This window comes from Anthonomus grandis, chromosome 5 (assembly GCF_022605725.1).
Source record: "Anthonomus grandis grandis chromosome 5, icAntGran1.3, whole genome shotgun sequence".
NCBI classification, from domain to species: domain Eukaryota; kingdom Metazoa; phylum Arthropoda; class Insecta; order Coleoptera; family Curculionidae; genus Anthonomus; species Anthonomus grandis.
The window spans coordinates 13,395,288-13,421,791 of NC_065550.1; the positions used below are offsets into that span (position 1 = coordinate 13,395,288).

Sequence of the window (26,504 nt, forward strand, 5' to 3'; positions counted from 1 at the left end):
TTGCTCCAAAGGGATTAAACGCATCCTGAACTTATTAAGTCACTTTAATATTATAGGTATATACCAGGGTATATTATAGTTAGTTTATTGAATTCTTTTTATACGGTCTGTGGCTCTAAGAAGAATTGTTTTTCAATAAAGCTTATGAAAGGAAAAAGAAAGTAATCTAATGGCGATCCAGGTGTTCAAAATGGCCTCCGCTATTTTGGATGCACCTCTGCAGACGCTAATGAGTTGAAATAACAGCAATCTCTATTTCAGCTCTAATCCTTCCTCAGAGATACAACTTAAAACAGATTAAATCAAGAGACCTAGAAATATTCATTAAGTTTTAATATGTGCGCATTTATTATAAAATACAGAATAATTCTAAAAGGTAACATCTAAAGATTCTTGTGTTAAATATTTCCCTTGGGGGCCAAGGGAATCGGCTAGAAATAGGCCGAGCCAATTGTTCGTACCGTGTTTTCAGGGCTGGGATTCTAAAATCACGACTCGATCTCGATACGATCACGACTTCGAATTCGATCGCGACTCAGTCGTGACGACAAGGGTGATTCTAAATTTCAATCGTCGGCTAAACTCGTTTTATTATATTTGATTTAGGTTTCTTGGTAAATATTTGTTATTTTCCCTAATATTTGACAGATGGAAATGTCAATTTTCTATTGATAAACACTAAGAATTTTCATTTAATATGTTAATTTTTTTCACCTTCGTGTTTTTTTATTTAAATATATGCCTATATTATTTCTTTAAAATAAAAAAAAATGTCGTTTCAAACCACCACTATCCATCGGAAAATAATAATTCAGTTCATGGAAAATCACAAAAACTTGTGTTCATCCACCTTAGGTTTTAATATGGCAACATAGGTGCAATCAATAGGACCTATAACACCAGGGAAATTGGATCTCTCTATAAATGTTAATTTATTAATTTCTCTCATCAGGTGATTGTCAATAATTTCGCTAATTGCAAATTTAAATCTTGTCCAATGCTTCTTTGGTAATAATCTGTGGCATAAAATCTTGACATACTAAAACTGCCCATTCATTGATAACTCTACTTCCTCTGCCTCTATTATTAACAAAAGGTTGTGGAAAATAGGGTCGAATTAAATCTATTAGTTGTTGTGTTTAAGAAAGCTTCTTGATATACTAAATAATTACTAATGAAAACCTGGTATGACTATTGGTAAACAATAAATGAAACAAATACGTTTAAAAAAGGATGCTGTCACATTATGCACGTATTAAAAAAGGAAGAAGCTATATCGTCTGGTGTATACGATATACCCAAACGTGTCGTCGACAAATCGTTAAAAACTAGGCAATCCGCAAGACACTCACGACTGAAAATTTTATTTAGAATCAGTCATATCAAGTAATCGTGTCGAATCGTGATTTTAGAATCCCAGCCCTGAACTGGTTAATATTATGACAAAGTAGCAGTGAGCCCTAATAATTTTATTTCCAGTAAAAAGTATTATTATTTATTATTATTATTATTATTATTATTATTTTTATTATTTAAAATATTTTTGTTAAGGTTATTTATTTGAGTGAGCTATTCTTTTGTTTTAAGAAAAGGTTTATTTATTTTTTGAAATGAGAGGATGGTAGGGCAGGGATGATTTTGTAAAGTTATTTTTTACGAAGTTTTTGTCATTGGTGTGATTTAATAAAAAAAATATATCTAAATTAGCGTATGTAAAAAAATTACGTCATATGTAATATAATAGTGTATGTAAAAAAAACATTCTAATCTTCTTTGCAGTGGCGGCTTGCTAATAGGGGCGCAAGGGCGCGCGTCCCCCCAGTAATTTCATTAAAAATTACTTATTTTAAATTTCAAACTCGTGTGCAGTAATTATTAATTATATTAGATATATTTTTTATCAACCCGCGTGTAAACGTATAACACAAGCGCCCGTACTATAGGAGATAATGCGATATTCAAATCAACAACCAAAGTGCTCCTGGCATCCTACGTATACCGCTCTCTGTCTCGCGCAAGGTACAGCTCATCTATCTTCCTCTATTTGTCGTGGGGCGCGCTCATATCCGCGTCCATAATTTGGCCGAAAAGCTACTCTTGACGACCCATCTTCTCGGCTTTTATCACGCTCGTTACCGATCGCGAGACGCGCTAGTTTTGTGGTTGATCAAGACTGGTTTCTTTTAAAAAAACAACTTTAATATACAGGACGACTTTTTAATGTACAAAGGTTGATACAAGAAAGAGAAGTGTTTACAAAATTAGTTTAAGGTATATTTATAAGTTTAAAAAGGCGTTGGCTACATAAGCATAAAAGTTACTAGCTAAGGTCCGGTTAACATGCTTGGTAAGGGCTACTGGTCACGTAACTCCTCCCCTCTGAGTTGGAGAACTATGGGGTAGTCAGAGTTCTCCTGGAAAATCGGTTAGTTTAATGTTCTGGACCGTTTCTTCCGGGGTTGTCTTCAAGAATTTTCTCTTCATCCAGCATGTTTTATACAATACATAAATTGCTAAAATTATTATAATAATATAAAGTAATATAGTATAAAAACTAACACTATTTATTCGTACAGCTGGAATTTCCGAAAATTCATTAAGTTTTTGCTTTTGTATTTTAAGGGTATTTAAAACTGTTTTTATTTCATTACTATTTATATTTTCTAGTTTTAAATCTTGAAAGTTTATTTCAGAGTCAGCATTTTCAGAAATATTAAAACTTAAATTAGGTAATTCTATGTTTTTAAAACTAGGTTTTGCATATTTAAAGCGGTGTAAAATAGTATTTTTAATATTGATTTCACAATCACTGTTTAGTTCGATTAGATAGGTGCCATTTAAAGGTATATTGTCTTTATTTCCGTCACAATTCTGGATAGCAACAACTGCACTTGGCACTACTACAATGTATTTATTTAGTTCAATTCTGCGAATGTCTATATCTTGAATCTTCATGGGAATCTGGCTGCAACTGGAGGTGTTTTTATCATATTGTAACAGCTTTACTTCGCATGGAGCTAGGTTGTCATTTTTTGTTGTATGGAGGTCCAGGCATAAGTATTCCTGGTTGTAGACCTCTTTGCAAGCGTCATTGACAAGTACGTAATTTTGCTCATTTAAAAGAAGGTATTTGGAACTCGGAATAATTGTTTTAAAGGTATTTGATAGAGGAGTAGGAAGGGAATATAAGTGATAATAATTGTATTTATTCTCTTCGACAATTGGAATTTCTAAAATAAACGTAACTTGATTTTCTTTTGTGTAGCTTTTGATTTCTATGATTTTTTCGTAAATTAAAATATTCTCTACAATGCTCGGAAAAGGGAATTTTTTATTGACTAGATGTTGTTCTACACTTCTAATTTCATTCAGTAATGTTTTTGGATCAATAATTGCATTGTGAAAGGTATTTATTTTGGAGAAGGTTATTCCTACTTCAATTCTTTCTAGAATATCATACATTATTTGAAGAGAAGATATTAATTGAGATATAATGGTTTGAGAATGTAGAAAATGATAAGTTATTAGGTTTTCATTATGAGTTTCTAAAATAAAACGTTGTAATTCTTTTATTTGATCACCTAATATTATTTGATTTCGTTCTAATGTTTTTGTAGTATTTTGAAAGTTTAGTATTGATTTTTCAAAAAGAGTTATTTGATCTTTTACAAGAGTTTTGATATTTTGTTGATTATTTCTTAGAGCTTCAATGGCTTGATTAAAACGTTCAGCGTCATTTTGATCTAAATTGCCTGTTATTGATTTTATAATTGATCCAAGACCATCTATTAATCCTCTTTTTGACTTTCTATTAAAATGTGGATTTATTTGAAAAATTTGAGATTGTATTTTATTTATAAGAATTTCTACAATGTGGTAAGTGTTATAAAATTCTGTTCCTAAGTTATGTTCGTGAGTATTATTCGTAATTACTTCTTTTATGAGTGTGTAGTAAACTTGTAATGACTTAAATTGTTTAGTTATGTTATTAATGTCGTATATTTGTATAAAAGTCCATGAGTCTATTTTGTTTTGAGCATTACCCAATTTTAAAGGGAGTATACCAGGATTGGAATTTAGATTGTGGATGATTGGTGTTTTTATTCCTGCTGCGATGCTGCAGAGGGTTGATCTGTAACAACAGGGGGCTTTTTAAGTTCTTTTATATGAATCGTTTCATTTTTATTATTAGTAGATATTTCAACACAATTTTTGTCTAAAATTCTAGTAATTTTATAGGGACCTAAAAATTTGTTGTCTTTTTTATTTCTACCTTTGGGATTCTTTTTAAATACTGTTTGTCCTAATTTAAAAATTTCGTTATTATTACCGTATATATTATGTTTAGCTATTATATTTTCTTTTTCGGAATGCAGTTTTTCTGAAACTTCGTTATAAACGTGGGACATTATGTTTTTATGGGTTTCTGTGTAATCACTATAAAAAGTATGGGGCAAAAATATTTCATTAGGGTTTCTTGATAGGGAATGACCAAAAGTTAATTCAAATGGAGTATAATTGGTGGCACTATGAATGGAACTATTATATCCTATTATAGCATAGTCCATTATATTTTTTTGTTCATTAGGAAAAAGTTCTAGTAATATTCTTAAGTGTTCGATAATCGTAGAGTGAAGTCTTTCTACAATACCGTTAGACTCATGATGATTTGGTGTTGTGAAGTGCACATTTATTTTGTGTAATTTTAATAATTCCTTTACTGTGTCATTATTAAATTCAGTTCCATTATCGGATATTATTTGTTGTGGAACGCCAAAGCATGTAAAATACTTTATTAAAGCATCAGCAATATGAATGGCTGATTTTCCATCTATACATAAAGCTTGGGCAAATTTCGTAAATGCATCTATAATAGTTAGATAATTTTTATTATTAAAAGTAAATGTGTCTATATGTACAATTTCAAATGGTCGCGAAGCTGTTTGCGTCAGCATTAATGGTACGTACGGTGTTTTTCGGGCGTATTTTGAGCGTTGACATATTTCACAAGAATTAATATATGTACTTACAGATGTTTTCATATTTTTCCAATAATAGTTCCTCTTAAGATATTCAAGGGTTTCGTTAATACCGCGATGGTTAGTTTTACCTTCATGATGGTTTTTAATTAACATGATTTGTTCCTCTAAGTTTTTAATGGTATTAACACGTTTTGTACATCTAATTATCTTGGGACCTTTTTCAGAAAAATATTTAAGATAAACGTTACAAAAATCTATGTATAATTGGTCTGTATGAAAATAAATGCAATATACATTTTTCGTGTCAGTATTTTCTTTTAAGAAATCAAAAATTATTTTTTCATTATCCGTAGGAGGAATTTTTATTGTTGTTATTTTATGGTTTTCATAAGTATCACGAGATATGTGTATTTGAGGGTAAATATTAGGCATAACGATAATTTGATTCACTTTATTATTAATAATTTCATCGTATATTTTAATTCCGTCATTTGTCGTAAAGTTAGCGGTAGAATGCTGAGTAGACGAGTGTGAAGTTCCGGGTTTGTTTATTATGTCTGGTGGTTTTAATTGGATGTCAGATATTATGTTTATTTTCTTTCGGATGTTAATATTTTCATTATGTTTCGGAGGATTTGTTTGTTGTTGCGATTCTATTAAAGGATTTTGATAGTTTTGTAAGGTTTGTAAGTTTTGGGAAACATTTCGAATAGTATCTAATATTTCTTGATCTATGTCACCTGGATTATTTTCGATAGATGCTGTTTCTAAGGCGTTTAAATTAATCCTAGAAAGACAATCGGCGTTTGTATTAAATTTTCCTTTTTTATAAACTATATTATAGTCAAATTCCTCGAGTTTTAATCTCCATCGAACAAGTTTTGAATTTGGTTCTTTAAGACTGAAAAGATAGGTCAAAGGACGATGATCTGTATAAATTGTAAATTTTCTACCAAAGAGATAGGGTCTGAAGTGTTTACAAGACCAAACAATGGCTAAGAGTTCTTTCTCTATAGTAGAATAACGACATTCGGTTTCATTAAGTGTTCTGGATGCATAAGCTATAGGTTTATCGTGTGGAATAGTCCCTTGTGAAAGAATAGCTCCTAAAGCATAATCGCTAGCATCAGTGGTTAGAATAAACGGTTTGGAAAAATCGGGGTACATTAATATGGGATCATTAGTTAAAATTTGCTTGCAGGTATTAAAACAATCAATAAATTCTTTATCATGAATGACTTTACCATTCTTTTTAAGACATTTAGTCATTGGCTTGACTATTTTAGCAAAATCTCGGATAAATCTACGATAATATCCAAGTAAACCTAAAAAACTTTTGATATCTTTCGGTGACTGGGGAATTGGAAATCTTTTAATGGCAGAGATTTTGTCGGGGTTTGGTTTTACTCCTTGGGGTGTGATAATATGGCCTAAGTATTGAACTGTGGTATGAAGAAATTCGGATTTATCTAATTGAAGTTTAAAGTTACTTTTTCTTAAACGATCAAAAATTGATTTTAGTCTTGAAATGTGTTCTTCTAGAGAGGTGGAAAAAATAATAATGTCGTCTAAATAGACTAAACATATTTCATGCTGAAGGCCTCGAAGTATGTTATCCATTACGCGTTGAAAGGTTGCCGGGGCGTTTTTTAAACCAAAGGGCATGCGTTTAAACTCGTAATGTCCACTTTCGGTACTAAAGGCTGTCTTAGGGATATCTGAATTATCGACTTCGATTTGGTGGAATCCACTCGCAAGATCAAGGGTAGTGAAATAGTTAGCTTTACCTAGCTTATCTAAAATGTCAGTTATGTTGGGTAGGGGGTATTTATTGTCGATTGTTTTTTCATTTAGTTTTCTAAAATCAATTACAAGTCTCCATTTTTTCTTTTTTGAGGCATCCATTTTTTTTGGCACGACCCAAATGGGGCTGGACCAGGGTGAGTTACTATCTTGGATAATACCTTGTTTTAACATGTTATTAATTTGATCTTTTACTTCCTGTCTATGGACTTCAGGTAATCTATAAGATTTTGTAAAAATCGGGGATTCGTCGGTAAGTTGTATCTGATGTCTTATTTCGTTTGTAAAACTAAGAGGGATTTTATCACAATAGAAAATATCTCTATATTCGAAACACAATTTTCTTAATGCGTCTTTCTCTTCTTTATTACAATGGTCTAATCTAAGGTTCTTTAAATTTTCTTTTAGATAGTTATCATGTTCAAGAGTTGGGTTAAAATCTACTTCCATTTTTTCAATAAAATTTACGTCAATTAAATTTAATGGTTCTGTTTCAAAAGGTTCTTGAATATTTATTTTTATTGGAATTTCATTTGAATTTATTAGAGAGGTTATAGCAAAATTATCTTTTATATTGACTAAGGCTTTTGGCATTTCTAAACCTTGTTGAAAAGAAAAATAGTTTAATATTCCTATACCATTTCTTTGTGTTACAGGAATTTTTATGATCTTTTGTACTCTGGGTTCAATAGTTATCGAATAACTATTTATTTTATTATCACTTTTTTCAATTAGTTGGTCGAAATTTTCAGGTTCAAAAATAATTTTTATTGTTGAATATGGTGTCTCTAATTCTTTAGTATTCATGTTAATATTAGCATTTAATTGTTTTAATAAATCAATGCCTATTAAACCATCGAATTTTTCGCTAAATTTAAACAAAAAGAATTTGTGATATTCTTTTAAATTGAAAATTTTAAAAATGGGTATTTCGGCTACTTCATTGTGGTAGGTTATATTATGTGCTGTTTGAATATGAAAGTTTTCTTTATATATAAATTTTCGATAAAATTTGTGAGCTAATTCTGGGTCTATTAAAGATTTTGTGCTGCCTGTGTCAATTAAAAAATTTGCATTAATCTGTGGTATAAAAATATACGGGAGATTTGCTTTGATTGCATTTAAATTTATTATTAGGTCAGGTTCGGTTGAGAGACATTGTTGCAAACATTTTCTTTATCGTCTAAATCGTTTTGATTTGGGTTACTGGGTAAAATAACGGGTTCATTGACATTTGCTGAGTCAGTGTCTGTTGGGAATGTATCAAAATTTTTATTTTGTTCCGTCACAGCATAAGGCATATTTGGATAAGGATTATCATATACAGGGTATGAATAATTTGGGGGTTCAGTATAATCATAGTAAGATTCAAATTCTTCGTTATCATATGGTAATTGTGGGTTGGAATACATATAATTATTATCAGAATAATAATCATTATTTCTATAGGGGTTTTCAAATTGCATGTTATTAATAATATGTTGGTGATATAGTTCGTATCTAGGTCTTTTATTTGGATTAGGTTTTAAATGTGTATTGCCAGATGATGTATCCATCGGTTCTGGTTTGTCTCTTTGAGGTTGATTATTATTTTGAAATTGTTGAGGTCTTTGCAAGAAGTATTGTCGGTTTTGTTGATTGGAATGATTGAAAGGACCAAAATTATTAGTTTGTGGTCGTTGTGAAAATTGATTATTATTGTTGGGATATAACCTGAATTGTCGGGATTGGTTTTCTCTATGGAAATGATTTTGTGGTTGAAAATTTTGATGGGGGTTATAATTTGATTGATAAGGTTGTCTTATAGGAGGGAAATTATTATATCTTATGGGTTGTAACATTGGTCTTTGAAAGTTTTGTTGGGAATACATATTTTTTCTCATGGGTGTGTGTCTTGGTGTAAGTGTATTTTGTCCTTGTGTATTTAGAGAATTTGATCTATTAGAGCTATACAAAAAGTTTTCTTCTTCTATGACGAATGCCATAGCTTGCTCTAAAGTGTCAGGTGTTCTTAATCGAATAGTAGTTTGTATAGAAGGAGGTAAACCTTTAATAAAAGTTTTAAGGGCTAAATCATCGTAACTACGTTGTCTAATTATTTTTTCTGCATTAGGTATAGTAAGAGTATTTAATTTAGAAATAACAAGACTACGTGTATCTTGGCATTTCATACCAAAATTATATGGACTCTCGTTTTTAGTTGGTCTTAAAGCAATTAAATCTTGGACTAGGCAATCTATGTCGCGCTGATCTCCAAAACAAAGGTTTAAAGAATCTTTTACTTGTTGCCAATCTCTAATTTCTACTCTAGAACCTATCATCATTAAAGCTCTTCCACTAAGTTTTCCTAAAATTGCTCTGAGAATGAAATTATTAAACTGATCATCATTTCTACGGGCAAAATTTTGAATTAGGCTTTCGCAATTACCAATAAAGATAGCAAGTGTGTAGGGATTACCTTCATAATTCGGAATTGCATCAAGATATAATTTAAATAATTGATAGTTAATGGCTGGTTCAACAGCGGCTGCTGCAGCATTATTTGCTTGTGCCATTTTATTTATTTAAATAATTTCAACTTAAACTTAAAATATTTTTATTAAAATTAAAAAAATTAAATATATTTTTTCAATATACGTTTGAAAATTCTCAATATATCGATAGAAAAAATACAAATATAAATCACTCAAAAGAAATAGATAATTCAATTTGAAAATAAACAATATTACTCACATTATCATGACGATTTGCATTTTCTGAGGTTTCTTCTTAATCTAGCTTACGTCTAGGGCTCCTATAGGTTTTGACTCCCAGGATACTGTATTTGTTGCTTCTTCTTGAGGAAACTGCCTCGATCGCTTAGTTTCTACAGCTTGTACAGGTATCTTGTCCCAATTGACCGGTGATCTACGATAGATCAGACGACCGTACTTTTTTGTAAAAACTGTTCGTTTTTTCCGTAAATCGCGTCGCGAAAGAAACTTGGAAAAGGTTAGCCAGTTTCTCGGAAAAATCCTACTATCGACTGCGCCAGTTTTGTGGTTGATCAAGACTGGTTTCTTTTAAAAAAACAACTTTAATATACAGGACGACTTTTTAATGTACAAAGGTTGATACAAGAAAGAGAAGTGTTTACAAAATTAGTTTAAGGTATATTTATAAGTTTAAAAAGGCGTTGGCTACATAAGCATAAAAGTTACTAGCTAAGGTCCGGTTAACATGCTTGGTAAGGGCTACTGGTCACGTAACTCGCTAAAATTTAGCGTCCCAGTTTTATCGTGGATTCGGCTTTTGTTTTAATGTTTTGTAAATCGGACCGCGGGCGGCAGGCAGACGTTTTTTGTTGTTTATTCGGCAAAATTTTGTTTTTAATCGGTTCCGTGATCGGTGGTTTGTGTGTGTGTGAGTATTTCAAGAGTGAACAATACAATAATTATTATTGAAATTTAATAATGAATCGTGTAAGCTTTTTAATTAACTGTAATTTTTCAAATCTTTCACTGGAAGAAAAAGTAAACATTAAGACTTTAGGCAGACCTTTGCCGGATTTAAATATTACTCAAGTGAGTGAAAGGAAAACACAACAAAGAAGTTTTACTCGCCGTTTTTCGAGGGACATTTATCTGAGAAATAATTGGATATGTGGTTGTGAAGAAACAAACTTATTATACTGTTTTCCGTGTGTGTTATTTTTTGTCGCTGGCTCTAGTAGTGTCGATCCAAGTTGGGCAAGAAAAGGGGTAAGAGATTTACAACATCTTGCGGCTAAAATAAAAAAGCATGACATTTCACGAGGACATATAAATTCTTGCGCTACGTTTGCTCTACTGGGTAATACTTATATTTTAACACAGTTGAGTTCTGCATATAGAGACAATTTAATAAAGCATAATGATGATATAAGAAAAAATAGGCACATTTTAATGAGAATTATTAGCTGCGTAAAATTTTGTGGGGCCTTTGATATGGCACTTTGAGGCCACAATGAAACTAAGGATTCTTCAAATAAGGGTTTGTTCAAGGAATTAATTAATTTTACCGCAGAATTAGATGTCACACTTAAGGAACACTTGCAGAATTCAACAGTCTTTAAAGGAACATCTAAAATGATTCAGAACGATATTTTGGAGTGTATCCATTCATGAACATTTCTGGGGCTTTATAAAGGTTAAGGATAAAACTGCAAAGGGATTAAAAACGTGTATCGAAAATGAAATTGATCCGCTAATTTTAAAGACACCTCAAAAATTAATAGCTCAAACCTACGACGGGGCAAATGTAATGAGTGGTTCAATTAACGGTGTTCAAGCTCAGATTAAATTAAAATATCCAAACGCGCATTTCGTTCACTGATATGCTCACCAACTGAACCTTATTATGCAAAAATCGGTATCTCAAAATCCGAAAGTACGCGTTTTTTTTAATAATCTGTCTGCAATACCAGCTTTTTTCTCTAATTCCTCCCACCGATGTGATGTACTACAAGAAATAACACATAGAAAATTGCCTAGAGTGGCAACAACCAGATGGAATTATAATATTCGCACCGTGAATACTGTTTATGAAGATCGCGAAGAATTAATTGAGGTTTTTCAAGAAATTGAGCAGAAATGTGAGAAAAGTGTGACGTCAAATGAAGCTTCCGGTTTAAGGAAAGCATTAGAGGATCCAGAATTCTTATTCTGGCTTACCCTTTTTCACAAAATTATGCCGCACGTGGACATACTTTATAATCAGCTCCAGTCAAAAAGTAAGGATAGTGTGTCATTGCAAAAGGATCTGTCGATATTTGAATCAAGCATTGCCAAAATAAGAAACGACACTGATAATATTAAGGCTAATGTAGAATTAAACTTTGAAAGTGTCAAAAGAAGAAGAACTGACGATAACTTGAGAAGTATTATTGCAAAAGAGGTATGTGATACAGTTGTTACCCAAGCGAAGGACAGATTTTCCTATCGAGGTCATCTTCAAGCAGCTAACTTGTTCGATAAAGAAGCGTATCCAAAATATAACAAGACCTTTCCAGTGGATATTTTAGATAATGTAGTTACTTTTTATCCAATGTTATGTAAAATTAGATTAAGAACTGAACCAGAAGTCATTTACTCAAGACCAGATTTCTCACAAAATATTGGAGCTATGAACTTGCTTTCATTTATTTTAGAAAATAATCTTGGCGAAACATTTGCCGAAACAATAAAATTATTAAATATCATTGTGACGACCCCAATGACAACTGCAGAGGCCGATCGCAATTTTTCCACCCTTAAGCGAATAAAAAGCTTCCTGCGAAGTACTATGCTTAATGAAAGACTTAATGCTTTAGCCATGATGTCCATCAATAGAAATTTAGTGATGGAAATAAACAATTTTGATGAAAAAGTAATGGAAAGGTTTATAAATATGAAAGACCGTCGAGCAGATTTTACTTTTAAGAAGTAGCTTAAGTACCTATTGAACATTTATTAATAAGTATAATTTTTCTTCACGTTTTAAAGTTACTTGTTATTGTTTTTAAAACCGTAGAGAGGTGGCAAAAATATTTTCGTGCGAGGTTCCGTGATGTGTAAATGCGATTGTTTTGTAACAATGTTCTTTATTTTTGATTGCCAAATTAAGACATTTATGTGCAAACTTTGTCATGTCTCAGATATTATAACATATACTTAGGTACGTCCAGTTATATTTTTTTATTTATTAGTAAGTATATATTTATTTGGATTTGCGCGCCCCTCCATAGTCAAATGTCACGAGCCGCCACTGCTTCTTTGGACAATTTTAAGCAAAAAAAAATGGAGGATGAATAATATTATAAATAATAATTAATAAATATTTTCTTTAATAAAATAATAAAAAAAAATCATGACAATGTTTCTATGTACGATATAAACTCAGTTTTGAAAATTTGCTGCAAGCGCTCCATAGGTTAGTGGTAATGAGAGTGAACTATGAGCTGGGCGGCCTGGGTTTAAATTTCAATTATGCCAGTTTTACCAGTAATGCCGTGTGTTTGGTTGGGACGGGATGGGATAGGATAGGATGGGATGGAATAGGATGGGACTTTTTAATTTTATTATAATAAAGACCATGTTTGGGGTTTCATAACATCCGGTACTGTTCATAATTGTCTATCAACCTTAAACATTTTTCTCCGTCCCATCCATTTTAATATAAATACTGCCCGTATACGTTTCTAATATAACTTTAAGAACGATGCAAACACCACAAACCGCAGCACTAAGCGTCAAATGACTTATTCGGCGAACAATAAATTCCTTAAGCAATTTCGATTTACCGACAAGCCTCGGAAAAAGTGTGCCGCGTTCGGTTCGGCTCGCGCGAACGTCTACACTACGCGAATTCGGTTCGTGTTTGTTCGATTCGTTCGGGCTAAAAATGTTCTGGACGCACCTTTAGATTTAATGTTGCTCTATGATTAAGGCCACAACTTTCAGAAAAGTTATAAAGAAGAAGTTATTTCTTTTCATTATCTTTTGTCTAACCTCAAAAATTTCAAAACATCGCAATATTTTCAGGATATTTATTTTATAGAAGTAATGAGTGTTTTCCACGACGAAATCGAAATAGAAGATTTCGAGTACGACGAGGACGAGGAAATTTACTATTACCCATGTCCATGCGGTGATAGGTTTCAGATTTCCAAGGTAAACAATGTTGCAAAACTTTTCAATAACACTAAAATTGATGCCTTTTTAGGAAGAACTGCTTGAGGGCGAGGAAGTCGCCACGTGCCCCAGTTGCTCTTTGATTGTTAAAGTCGTTTACGATAGGGTAAGCTAAAAAGTTGGATGTACAATGATAGAGTTTGAGACTCTGATTTTGAACCATCCTGTATTTGAGAGGATGGTTCTCAATTCTGTTTATTTTATCATTTCCTTAATAAAGGGCTCTAATTAATGCTATGACAATAAACACAATTTAAATAAGCATTCTTCCTTGTACAAAAATCTCATCCATTCTTCACAAGCCTAAAATAACAAATATCTAAAAAATAATGAAATTTATATAAAAAAACACTAAAAACCTCTGGAGAAAAATTATCAATAGAGGCCAGTAAATGATTAGCTATCACTGGTTTTGCATCATTGACCTCAGTATATTGTTTGACCACAGTGACTCAAATACTGCATTAAAATTCCCACACTTTAAAGGGTAAACCCCTAATTTAAAAAACATCTTTGCTTGATCCACTACTTTAGTTTTTAACAGGTATCTTGGACTAAATATGGTATAGTTTAACTTTAACTAGACCAAAATGAAAAAGCAGAAACATTTTATTTCAGGAGGTTTTGTAGTAGTCAGTGAAATACAATACAGTTTTTACAATTATTATTTTAAATTAGTAGATTAATGATGAATTTAAGAGGTTATGGACTATGGTGCCAAAACTAAACAAATTCCACTTTTCTTTCTGATTTTTTTTTCTCTGTCATCTTTAAAAAAAAAGGGTTTTTGATGGCTGAGATTATTTAAAATTAATGACATTTCACAGGTCTTTATAAAGTTAAAATAGAAAATTTTTGTTCCCCTATGTTAAAATTTTTCTTCTAATATGCTTAATATCATAATTATATAATTAAAAACTTATCACTTAAAAACAGTTGAATAAAAGTATGTCATATCATACATCAAATTTCTAAGAATTTGATTTGATTGATGAGAATTTGATTTCTTAGAATTTTTAATAATGTGTTTAACACAATTTTTCCATATGTTAGTCTCAGAGTCTCATACAGCTTGGTGAATGTTTTCAATCACTTCCCCACTCAGAGTAGGCGAGTGATTAAATTTCCTTAGCTGTTTTTTTATGGTTTCCCTAACTAGTTCAATCGGGTTAAAGATGCAATAATAGGGAGGCAGTCTTAGTAAAGTTTGTCTATGAATACTGTCAATAACGTACTTATTCTTGAAATTATATATTTTAATAATTTGCAGTAAATTTTTTTTAGTGGGAACATTTTCTGGAATGTCAATTTAGTTTTCATAAAATTTAAAATATCTTCTTTTTTAAAACTGGTATTTGTTTCTTTTTTAATTCAGGAATGGTAAGAAGCATTGTCCATTACGATAACAGAGTTAGGTGGAATATTTCACAAAAGCTGATCTGTGAACCATTTTTCAAATAACTCTGTTCTTTCAAATGTCATATCTTGGTGGTAATCGGCCGATGATTTCGCAATGTTTTTTGCTGATAAAGAAGTGCATTCAGAATAAAATCATTCTCTCCACCAGCATGGAGAATAATTACACGTTTTTCCCATGAGCAAGGTGTATTTAGAACACATTTAGTAGGTTTGTCAACCCAACCAAACTTAACAATGTCATGCGTATCGAACCACGTTTCATTTAAATAAACTATGTTTCTGTTCAATTCTCGATAGTTTTTAATATTGCGTAAATATTCTTTTATTCATCCTATTGTCAAGTTTTTTATGCTTAAACCCGCACTCCACTAAAATACTTCAGAGGGTCTCTAAGCTACTGTAATCATAGTCTGGATATTCACTTAGCTTGTGTTTTATCATTTCCAAAATTGGCACTAAAAAATGTCTTCACAAAAACCATACACTATTCGCCGAATAACGTTCTTGGTCGCGCTGTCAATTTTTTACAACTTCTGGTGTTGGTTGACCTGCTTCCGTTTTATGGAATGAACTTGAACAACACGATAAATTGAAGACCAAGAGATTAACGTCAATTGTTGAATTCGGGTTATATATGTTGCTTCCGGGTGATCCATATTTTGGCGTCGAAGACAAATATTTAGAACAAGTCATTGACATTGAACGTGTAAGTTTTTATGTTGAAATTCCTGGCTTTGCTCATTACCTGCATATGTATCAGGATTAGAACAAGATGGGTTATTCTTAGTTGAGCTGTTAGATTGCTGAACTTGTAGGGTGCAAGGTATCTATTATCAGCTTCTGCATAAGACATTTTTTCTGTAGCAATTAGTTAATTTATTTTTCTTTGTCTCTGGAAATCAGGGCATTTTCTATCTATTGTTGAGTGTTTGCTTTTACAGTAGAAACATTTTAGTTTAGCTCGACATTCTCTTCTTGTTTCAGTATGATTTTCTCCACATGTGGATCATCTTCCAATTTCAGTTTTACAATATTCTTTGGCATGGCCGAATATTATGTTCTTCATCAGTTAAGGCATTGTGGTACTAGTGGTATGTATGGTTTTATATTGTGTTTTATGCCAAATTTTGGGGTTTATTTTCCAGAGAAAGTAGGACATATTGTTTTGGTTTCCCTATTTCTAATTTCACCCTGATTTTCTCCTATGTCATCCTAGTCTCCTGCTTCTGTCATCTGTCAGATAATTTTGCCTTGACCTTTGAATAGGGCTTTACCAAAAAGAAAAGCCCTTCATTCAGTTCATTTTTTTTTAGAATAGTCTGGACTTCTCGTCTTCCATCTTCTGATAGTTTAGATGTGTCTGAAATGAATATTTTTCTAGCTGTTTCACGGATAAACTGGGCATCTAGGGCTAAGATGGCATGCAAGTTGTTAACAAGGCATATTACTTTTTCTAAATTCTCTAAAAATATGTTCTTGATCCATGCATAGATTTGTGATCCAGGGTAGATGCAGGGGTTTGAAAGGTATTTCCATGTAGAACGGTTCGATTTTTTGTTCCTTCCGAATCTACTTTATAAACTAATCAAAATCAAATGAAATTAAAGATGCTTTATTTTCAAATAACATAAAAATGTTGTTGACAAAGCTGATTTAAATATAGAGTAAACAAACATACAATAAAAGAATCAAATGGGCACACATGAAAAGTAAATTGATCAATAAAATTAAAATATTAGAATTTATAAAAGACTTAAATATCACATAACAAAGCATAAAAACCTTTAAAATAGTAATTAAAATTGATCAAAATCTATGTTGTAACTATTCATCATGCACTACTGTAAAAACCACATTAAATCAACATTTTTTTTTCACAATAAATCTGAATCTTCTATAGTAATTTATTAAAGTCAAAGTCAAATAAACTTAAAAATGGTCCAAGAAGTATTCTTCTATAGTGTAGTAGCCTCTTACAACTAACATCTTTCTTACCTCTCTCATAAATAATGTATAAGAAACTATCTTACGAATACTACAATAATAATAATCTTACGAATATTTTTTTATCTTCGTGAAAAATTGATTTTTTGAATGAGCAAGATGTAGGGATTGGAAAATTTTTTATATTATATGAAGACCGAGTCTTATTTACATTTTCTACTAAATAATAACTAAAAAATACTTCTTATGCATCAAGCAAACAGTCTCCAATATTAATAAAGATGGATTTTGGATAATAAAGTGAGCTTTGCAAGACTCTTAGAAGTTGAAGAATGATGCTTAGAAGACATTAATGTCTTAGGGCATGCTTTTGCAGCACAAACACAGAGTTAAATAAATTTGTGGATGCGTGCCCCCAAAAACAAATCCCATAGCGTGTGTGATTCTATATATGAAAAATAGACGTCTCTAGCTACTAATATACCTACACTAATGCTTCTAATGGTTCGTATAGCAAAACATCCAGATGCCAACTTAAAACAGAGCTGCTCAATGTGATCTTCGAATTTGAATCTACTGTCAATAAGTATACCTAAGAATTTATTAGAATAATTAATAGTAACGATTCGTGAATCCAAAAAAACATCTAAAATACATTTAAAATTTCAAGTATTGGTTTTTAAAAAATTAAAAGATAATAAGTTACTGTCACATCATCTTGTAATACCAGCTAGATCCTCGTTCACCATTCCTCGGAGGATAAGTCTTTCTTTATTATGCCAAAGAACAGTAGTATCATTAGCAAAAGATGTGCATTGTCCATGCTTCAGTGCAGATGGTAAGTCATTTACATAGATCAGAAATAGTAGGGGACCAAGAACAGAGCCCTGCGACACACCTGCTGTGACATTTAACTTTTCTGAGTCAGAACCAGCAAAACGAACCCCCGATCAACGACACCTGTCCGATAAAAATGATTTTAACCATTTCAAAATCGGACCTCTAAAGCCATACATTTCTAATTTTTGCAACAGTATTTTGTGTGACACACAGTCGAAGGTTTTTGCGAGATCGCAGAACACAACTGCGGCTGCGTCCCCATCATTGAGGCTCAGATAAAGCTTTTCCAACATCTGAAAAACTGCACCACTGAGATTTTTTTCTAAGAATGCATTCATCCTATTTTTAAGCAGCTTTTCCACAATTTTAGAGACTGAAGCAAGTAATATGTAAGTAGTAGAGTTATAAGTAAAGATATGGGTCTGAAGTTAGCAGGGGTATCCTCTCCTTGCTTAAAAATGGGATAACTTGCTTTAACAGAGCCGGAAAGACTACTGTAGAGTAAAACCGACAAAACCTTCTATAAATTTTAAGCAATACAAAACCTTCATGAATATATTATGAAAATTATCCAACCATCTTTTATAAAAAATTCACAATTCAACTCACATGGTTTTAAGAGCACTCTGTATAGAATATATGAACCTTTCATAATATTTGGACTTAAAAATCATATTCAATTATTTTTCCAATTGATTTCTGCCAACACTAATATTAAAGCAAAAACAAAAATATTTCAATTGCAAAAACAAAAATATATCAGTTGCCATGCTATTGTCCGCGCGCCCGTACCACCGCCATTGACGGCAACGGCGATCTTCTTCGAAACTAAGCCGTTAATTTCGACGGCCATCTATTGGAAAAATTTCAAGCTGAAAGTCAAGTATGGCCGCAGACCATGCCAGCTTAAACGTACAGGCTGTTACAAAATTCAGTGCAGTTTTTAAGTCCATATTGTTGGAGTCAAAATAACGCTTTTTTAACGATTAATTGAAACTGACTGTGCTCTTGACATTTTCCATCCCATTAGTGGTGTAAGTTCAGATTCAGGGGGGCTTACCCTTATGATAGCACATATGATGAAGAGGTTTTCGATAAGATATTTGAAAATCTAGAACACCATCTAGTTACCTAACCTAAACTTATCGTTTTTTGCATTTTTTCGATACAATTAATTTGATTTGACAAAAATTAAAGCAGTCACGGCTCATTTCGTTTTTTTGTAATTTAATAGTTTTATTTTAGTGTTTGAATTTACCATAACTTTTTGTAAACAAAAAAACTTATACATTATTTGTATTTACCGTTCACCACTGTTGTTCTGAATTCTATTTATGTTTGGAAAGTCTATTGCTTGAAATCCCTTGCTCCTCCACTTTCTACCGGCAGGTGATTTCAATGTAAATTACAATGAGGAGAGCTCTATTGAAGCACTGATACTACGTAACCGACTAAGTTCATTTAATCTTAAAATTCATGTTGAATCTCCGACTTGGCATTTCGAAGCAGTTATCTGTGAAATTAGTGAAGAGGGGATATGCCCCAAGATTGCTCCATGTTCTTATGATCGAATTTTCAGCAGAAAGAATTTCGGGGCATTTCATCACGCATGGCTGCTGGATGGGACGGCGTGATAGATTCGCCTGACCCAATCCCATGCTTTCACCAGAAATTGGACACCTGCCTCTCGTCCCATAGTGAAAATCAAACCAAAAAAGAACAATTAGTTCTGATTTTCGAAGGGACTTAATCGTTCTCTTCACACATTCAGAAAATTTACAGATTGTCCAGTTTTTCATCAACATTTTAATTCGAATAGAACCTTGTATAGCCGATTAATAAAAGTTTTTAAATGATCGTTCTATTCAAATCGTCTAACTATGGCTACAAACAGGTCGAGAGAAAGTTGGCGGATTGTCAATAACATCCGACAAGCACACAGCAATCATTCTAAGGCTGTCCCTAACATCCCTGCTGATGACATAAATATTTTTTTACCGAAATTGCTGAGAAAATCCACCAAGATCTGGGTTCGCCATCAGTAGATCCCATTAGTTATTTTTTACCCGATAATGAGATTCAGAGTTCATTTTTCTTTAGACCTACAGACCTGGCCGGATTTAAACAAATATTACTTTCAATGAAAAATAAAAACTCAGCTGGAGAGGACGGGCTATCAACTAAAATATTTCCTAAAATGCCAGATATAACTTTGAATGTCCTTGTTGAAGCTATTAATGCATCATGGGTTGTTGGAACTTCCTTGCTTAAAATCTTAGGTTATTCCACATTAATAAGACGCAGTTCATAAGGCAGTCTTGATGAACCATCAAACTTTAGACCCATATCACTCTTGTCCACACTTTCAAAAATCATTGAGAAGATGGTCAGGAGTCGTGTGATGTCTTTTATAGAATCCAAGAATATTCTTAGTGTTTCTCAGTTTGGCTTTCAGGAGAATAAAAGAATTCAAGATGCAATGTACAATCTTTTGAACGATCTTTACTGTCAGATCAACAGTGGAGGAGTTTCTGCTGCCGCGTTTTGTGACTTGTCGAAAGCTTTCGGCTGCGCAGTCACGAGATTCTGCTGCGGAAGCTCTTCCACTAAGGCTTCAGGGGCGTTGTCGCAACCTGGTTTTCTTCATATCTCAAAGGTCGCTGCCAACGAGTGTGTGTGGGGTCTAAGTTTTCTAAATATAAAACTGTCGACTGGGGAGTCCCTCAGGGGTCTGTATTGGGACCAATACTCTTTCGCCTATATACAGGGTGATTGATTAAGAATGGGCAATCTCTGAACTGGAGATACTACACACCAAAATATGGCGATTGAGCTTAACATGTCTAATACAAATGTTGCAGGTTTACGAGATACAGGGTATTTAAAGTTGGGATTTTAATTTGAAATTTCTTAATAATTTTGTGATTTTAAGCAGTATTGTCTTGAAAATTGGCGACTTTATGTGTTTTGACATGAAAATTACGAATTTTGTGGTGAATTTAGCATTATTTATACAGGGCGTTAGTTACACCCTGTTACTTAGGTAAATTACAACATATCTTTTTTGCCTAATCAGTTATAGCTAAAACGACTAGAAAATCTAAAAGGCTGTTTAATTTTTAATAAAAAAGGTACTCTTGTTTATTTCATGTAACTCTATCAGTTTTTAAGTTATTTGCATTTTAAACATTCAGCGTAAAAAATCCTAAGCCACCGTTATTACATTGGCTTAATAAGAATTTATTCTTTTAAATTACTACTATGCTGGGTAACAACAGTAAATACAACAAATAGCAATCAGTAACAATATTAAAAGAAAACTTCAAAGTAAATGCTCAAAATGTATATATTTAAATTATTTTGCGGTGCATGGGTATTTACCAAAAGTCTAATATTAGAGTTTTTTATTTTTTTAAATGGAATTACTATTTATTTAAACGAAAGCTCCCAATATCTAGTATTATTCACAATTGTTTTTACTTTTACATAAATTGTTGCCAAGTTGTGATGTTTTTAACTTTGTTTTTTTCTGAATACTAGCTGTGGGAAGCCTTCATTTCAGTTAAACTAAAAACATTATATAAGATATTGTCACACTTTTTGTGAATTGTGTACTGGATAAACAAAATGTAATTTTATTGACAAATGGTACACCAAAAAACTTTTTTTTCTGGTTAATAGAGGTACAATGGAACTTCTAAATGACTACACTGTAGTAGCATCACAACCACTCTTGACAATTTACATCTGTAATTGTCACTTCTCGGTTTTAATTTATTGATTACATCACAAGGGTTGAAAATTGCTTAAAGAAAAAGTTTTAAATTTTGTACTTTGTCTCTGATTTTTAATTTATCTTGTGATGTATGTTCAATAAATTATAAAAACCTCATTATAGGAAGCATTTCAAAAGGAGCAATCAGAGGTGCAGACATTGACTGAGGATTTAAAGAAGTTACAAGTAGCAAGCCACTAACTGAAAATGAGTAGGGGTCGAGGAGGAGGTCGTGGTGGAGGTAGAGGTATGTAAAAAACTACTTCATATTGATGGTTCATTTCTACTTCCAACTTAATCATTTTAGGTGCAATGAATAAGTCTTTTAATAGGGAGCAATTAAATGCTATGGGAATAGCAAATAATGAAATGTTACCGACATTGGTAACTCAGCCACCACCATTGTTCCCTCTAATGGAGAGACATCCAATACCTCTTACAGTAAGTAATGCAATAAGATTTAAAATGAAATTATTAGGATTAGTAAGATTTTTCTAATTTTTATTCCTATTACTAAACCTCTATCAATTTAAAATAATTTCAGTGTTGCGACATTCACTATATCAAATAGTAGCAGCAATTTTGCTTTCTTTTATATTTTGCATATATTATGAAATTTTTCGATTCTCTATTTGGAATATGGCTTCGTTTACCTACCCTTTACCTGCAGTTTTTAAGAAGCAATTAATTCGTAATTTTTGTCACAATAACGTATTGCTGCATAACTAAGAATGCAGCTAACCAGATTGGGTTGAACTCTTAACATAATAAATGACATTTAAATTCTTTATGATCATGAAAATATAATTTAAAAATTAAAAGTAATGTTTTTACAGAAGTAGTGGAATTTATATCAACTTTTTGAAATTCCAACATATTTTTTTATTCACAAATTGTTTTTACAAAAAAAGTGTGCACTAAATTATTTAGAGTGAAGATCAAAAGTATAAATTTTTTTAAAGATTTTAATTAATCCTTTCTAGAGCACCATAGTGCAAGTATTAAAGCAAGTAATTAAATATTCGTATTATATCAAATTGGTATAAAAATTGAGATTTCTATGATTTCTGATATTTAAGCCTGGCATAAGAAGGTATTTGGCCTTCTTAATCTCTCAATTTGAACTCCATATAGGAGCTTAGGAGGCACTTAAAAAATTATTTAATATTTTTATATTGTTGTAAACTTCAGATTAAAATATTTTTAATAATAAAATGTCAAGCCTATTGTAAAAAACATTGCCTACTTTAAAAAAATTGGCTTTTTTATTTTTCAAGTAAAATTGTGATGAAAGGAAGTGATTTTAAAAAACTAATATCTTAAATTGCCATATTTTTTGTTAAAAGGTGATTAATAATTATAGATAGACTTATTAATATACTGAACTAGTATAGATATTTGTAAAGTAAAACACATATAAATGATGAAACTTCAAAGAAAAAGAAAAATAAATACTAGGTACCTCAGAGGTTAGTCTAAGTGGAGGACGAAATTTGCAGAGCGTGTATGTGTATTATATTTTAAATGTCAAAAACTTTATGACTCCGAGAAAATCTTTTTCTACTGTGATTATTAATTTGAAATTAAACTTGTTTTAGCCCTCGCTCGAATTAGATTACCTATTAATTCTGAGGCAAGATTTTATTGACCACATGCAACTATCTCCCTCCTATCTAAAGTTACCGGACTCTAAAAATAAGCAACCTGAACAAGAAATTGAAAAGCTAGTGGCTCAGTTACCTACAAGCAAGCAAAAGTATGACTGGAGCCTGTTTCCATCAGAACTAAGGCCCAAAATGTTAGCTAAAAGAATTAAGAAGACACAGATAAAGGAAGTTGATGTTGTTGAAAGGTAAATAAAATTTTAATCGGTTGTCAAAATTTAATAATAAGAAATATACTTTCTTAGAAGGAAGTAAATAGACTTCCTTATCATTAACTCCACTTACAAAATAGACTTCTTCAATTTAAAAAAAAAATATATATAATAAATTTAATAAGTAGTTTTTTTTCAGGCTAACGGTCCTAGAGAAACAAGAAGAGTCTAAAGGTACTCCTAAGGTTAAAGAGGAAGTAGTAGATGAGGAAGCGGAGGAGGAAGTCGTGGAGGATGAGGAAGACGAAGAAATGGACGATGGAACAGATTATGCTAATAATTATTTTGATAATGGCGAGGGGTATGAAGACGAGGACGATAACTTGGATGAAGGACCTATTTATTAATATAAATTGCGTATTGTGATATTTGGGATTGTTTTTACCTACATAAAATGTATATATGTACTTTAAATAAAACAAGGCTGTTAAACTTGTCAACGTTATCTATTATCTTTTTCTTCTCTATTTTTTCTTTCATCACCATCATCATAATAAACACTAATAATACAAATATAAAGACAAACTCTAACAATATAAGATATCAATGTCAAGCCAATAACTAGAGCTGATATGGACTTGACACCAAATAGACAAAAGCTATAATAATTATTATCAATATTAAAAAAACAACTTTGGTATTGTACAGAGTAGAGTCGATGTTTCAGACACAATTGACTGTCATCTTCTAGTAGCCAGTTAAGCTGGTGACACAGACATTGTTGCTGGTATTGATGATTGGGGGTAGTCATAAGAATTTGATAGATGCAGTAGTTTTTCCTGGAAAAAAGTCTAATTAAAAACCTTTTTAAGTAGTTATTATTTTTGAATAAATCAATTGAGTTAGACAATCAAAGTTATAACATGATTAGACTAAGTATTATACAGAGATATTAGATATACAGGTGTTTCGGAATAATATTAATCAAAAAAATATAACCCGGAGTAAGCTAAGACAGTGGAAAGGGACTTTTAAATAGTGACAACATCGAAAATTTAAACAAATAATATGCCACAAAAGTGCTAATTCTTTTTCCAACATAAATATAAATTCTATAAAAAAAGATACTGAAATACAATAAGATAGTATTAGGTAAATTAACATTTTCAAAGGTCAACTCGAGCAGCTTAGTAAAGATAATATACATGATTGTAGAAGAAATATAAGATCATAATAGGAAAAAACCTAAGGTAAAAGCCCAATAAATTTAAGAAACACGATATATTATATAGAATGAGATGAATAAACGTTAAAAACCAGTTCTAATAAAATTATAGACCAACAAGTTCTAACAAAAAATATAACTTATCTAAATAACATAAAGGTATAGGTGCTTTAAGTTGAATACCACAAGTTTAAAAAATTTAACACGTTAAACATTAAATTTAAAAATTAACAAAACACGGCAGACATGCGGCCAGCTGACATTTGTGTATGGATTATTAACGCATTTGTTTATTACCTTTATAACACATAACTTAGACACAAATGTATGCACACACAAATGTAATTTAGAACAGAAATGGTCATATTACAGAAAAAAGAACTTCAACTTTCATATTTATATATCTCTCATATCTCAGTCTGAGTAGGTGTCATAAAGTATAATAATAAAATAATGTTTTTTTTTCTATATAATTAGGAAAACTATGCCAGATAATGTTAATTTCAATTAATACAATTAAATTATTATCTAATACATAAATATGAACAACTCTAGTTGCAACGTTATTTCTATGTTTGCATACATGTCCATTATTTGTTATATCCAATATTGCAAATTGCAACAGTAAATATCGAATTTTAAGGGATTTAGACTACTATATGGAGAATTCTTTATTTTAGCGTAGGTAGGTACTCGCGTGTGGATCCTAAAAACTCTGACAAGAATTTGCACTTAACTTTTTGAAGGCGAAAAGTCGAACCATGCCAAAAAGCTTACGACCCAATAATTTTTGTTTGTTTAGCGTTAACGCATTAATTTTAGATTTTCTCATGCACTGGAATTAATAAGTACTAATGGACAAGTTTTAAATGCTGTTGTACAAATTAATGACAACCGAAATTTAACAGATTCATCCCCTAATACACTTATTAACAAGAAAAAGGTTATTCTAATAGGAGATGACACGGCAAAATATTGCTCAAAACATCTTTACTCCCAGCTCAACACTGAATATTCCTTATTCACGGGAATCATTCGACCTTACGCTCCCTTAGAAGCTCTTGTCAAATATAGTCAAAAACAGTCAAATATAGTATAAAAGACAACGTCATCGTGTGTGTTCGTATCAATAAGTTTAAACCATCCTTGTTAACGAAGTTGTTTTCTCTCGGTAAAAGTACAAATGTAATCTTATCTTTTAAATATGAGTCTGTCAATCTGTACAGAAGGGTAAATTTATTGTTGTCCAGTTATTTACACTGTAACCAGAATGTTTTGATTAGAATGATAGATAATTTTAAGAATTGTGATTATAAACCAAGGCGTAGTGTTTTAAATGTGTGTCAGTTGTTTATGTTATATGTACATGTATCTAGACCAATTTCTAGTAATATTGTAATTTTAAGTTCTTCTGATGAGAATAAATCATCCAAGTTTTGTGTTACTATGTGAGCACTGGTTAAGGTACTAATGTAGTATGGCTTCCGCTTTAGCATCGGTACTTGATTATGTCATTAAGAGTTTCGATGAAGGTCTTGTTAGTGTTCTGGTTTTGTTGGACTTCTCTAAGGCCTTTGATACTTTAGACCTATTACTATGGCTTTGAGACCGATGCACTTAACCTGGTTGCATCATTTCTTCGAGACAGATCGCAACAGATCAGTTTGGGTGACTCGGTATCAAATAATATTTTGATTAAATCTGGTGTACCTCAGGGTGCTATTTTATCCCTGCTCTTAATTATTATGTACACAATAGACGTTATTGCTGCTCCTTTGTTTTGTAGTACACATGCCTATGCTGATGATACTCAGATCTACTTTTCTTTCAATCGTCAAGATACTCAGGAAGCTGCCGGAAAAATAAACTCTGATCTTAATATAGTTAATCAATTAGCTTACGAACATAATCTGAACTTAAACTCCAACAAGACAAAGTTATTGTGTTTTGGTAGAAAAACCAAAAAAGACATGGTAAAAAAGTCGTTAACATTATATACACGTTTGACGAG

The 26,504-nt window shown here is 31.7% G+C and overlaps 3 protein-coding genes across 4 annotated transcripts in view; 2 read left to right on the plus strand and 1 right to left on the minus strand.

Moving 5' to 3' along the window:
- The first annotated feature begins 11,162 nt into the window (after window positions 1–11,162).
- Window positions 11,163–12,230, plus strand: LOC126736159 (uncharacterized). Its single transcript, XM_050440388.1, has one exon. The coding sequence runs from the start codon at window positions 11,163–11,165 to the stop codon at window positions 12,228–12,230; it is 1,068 nt and encodes a 355-aa protein (XP_050296345.1).
- Window positions 12,231–13,505: 1,275 nt separating this feature from the next.
- Window positions 13,506–23,773, plus strand: LOC126736087 (DNA-directed RNA polymerase III subunit RPC7-like). The gene is made up of 5 exons (XM_050440298.1): window positions 13,506–13,580; window positions 21,576–21,699; window positions 21,760–21,893; window positions 23,051–23,304; window positions 23,468–23,773. Exons 2-5 carry the CDS (start codon window positions 21,660–21,662, stop codon window positions 23,673–23,675), a joined length of 636 nt encoding a protein of 211 aa, XP_050296255.1. The 5' UTR covers window positions 13,506–13,580; window positions 21,576–21,659; the 3' UTR covers window positions 23,676–23,773.
- The window catches only part of LOC126736080 (uncharacterized), a 122,205-nt gene continuing 119,456 nt past the window's right edge, over window positions 23,756–26,504 (minus strand). For both annotated transcript variants that reach the window (XM_050440289.1, XM_050440288.1), the window contains one exon: window positions 23,756–24,107. The gene's annotated coding sequence lies outside the window, so the exon portion shown is untranslated. The remainder of the gene's footprint in view (window positions 24,108–26,504) is intronic.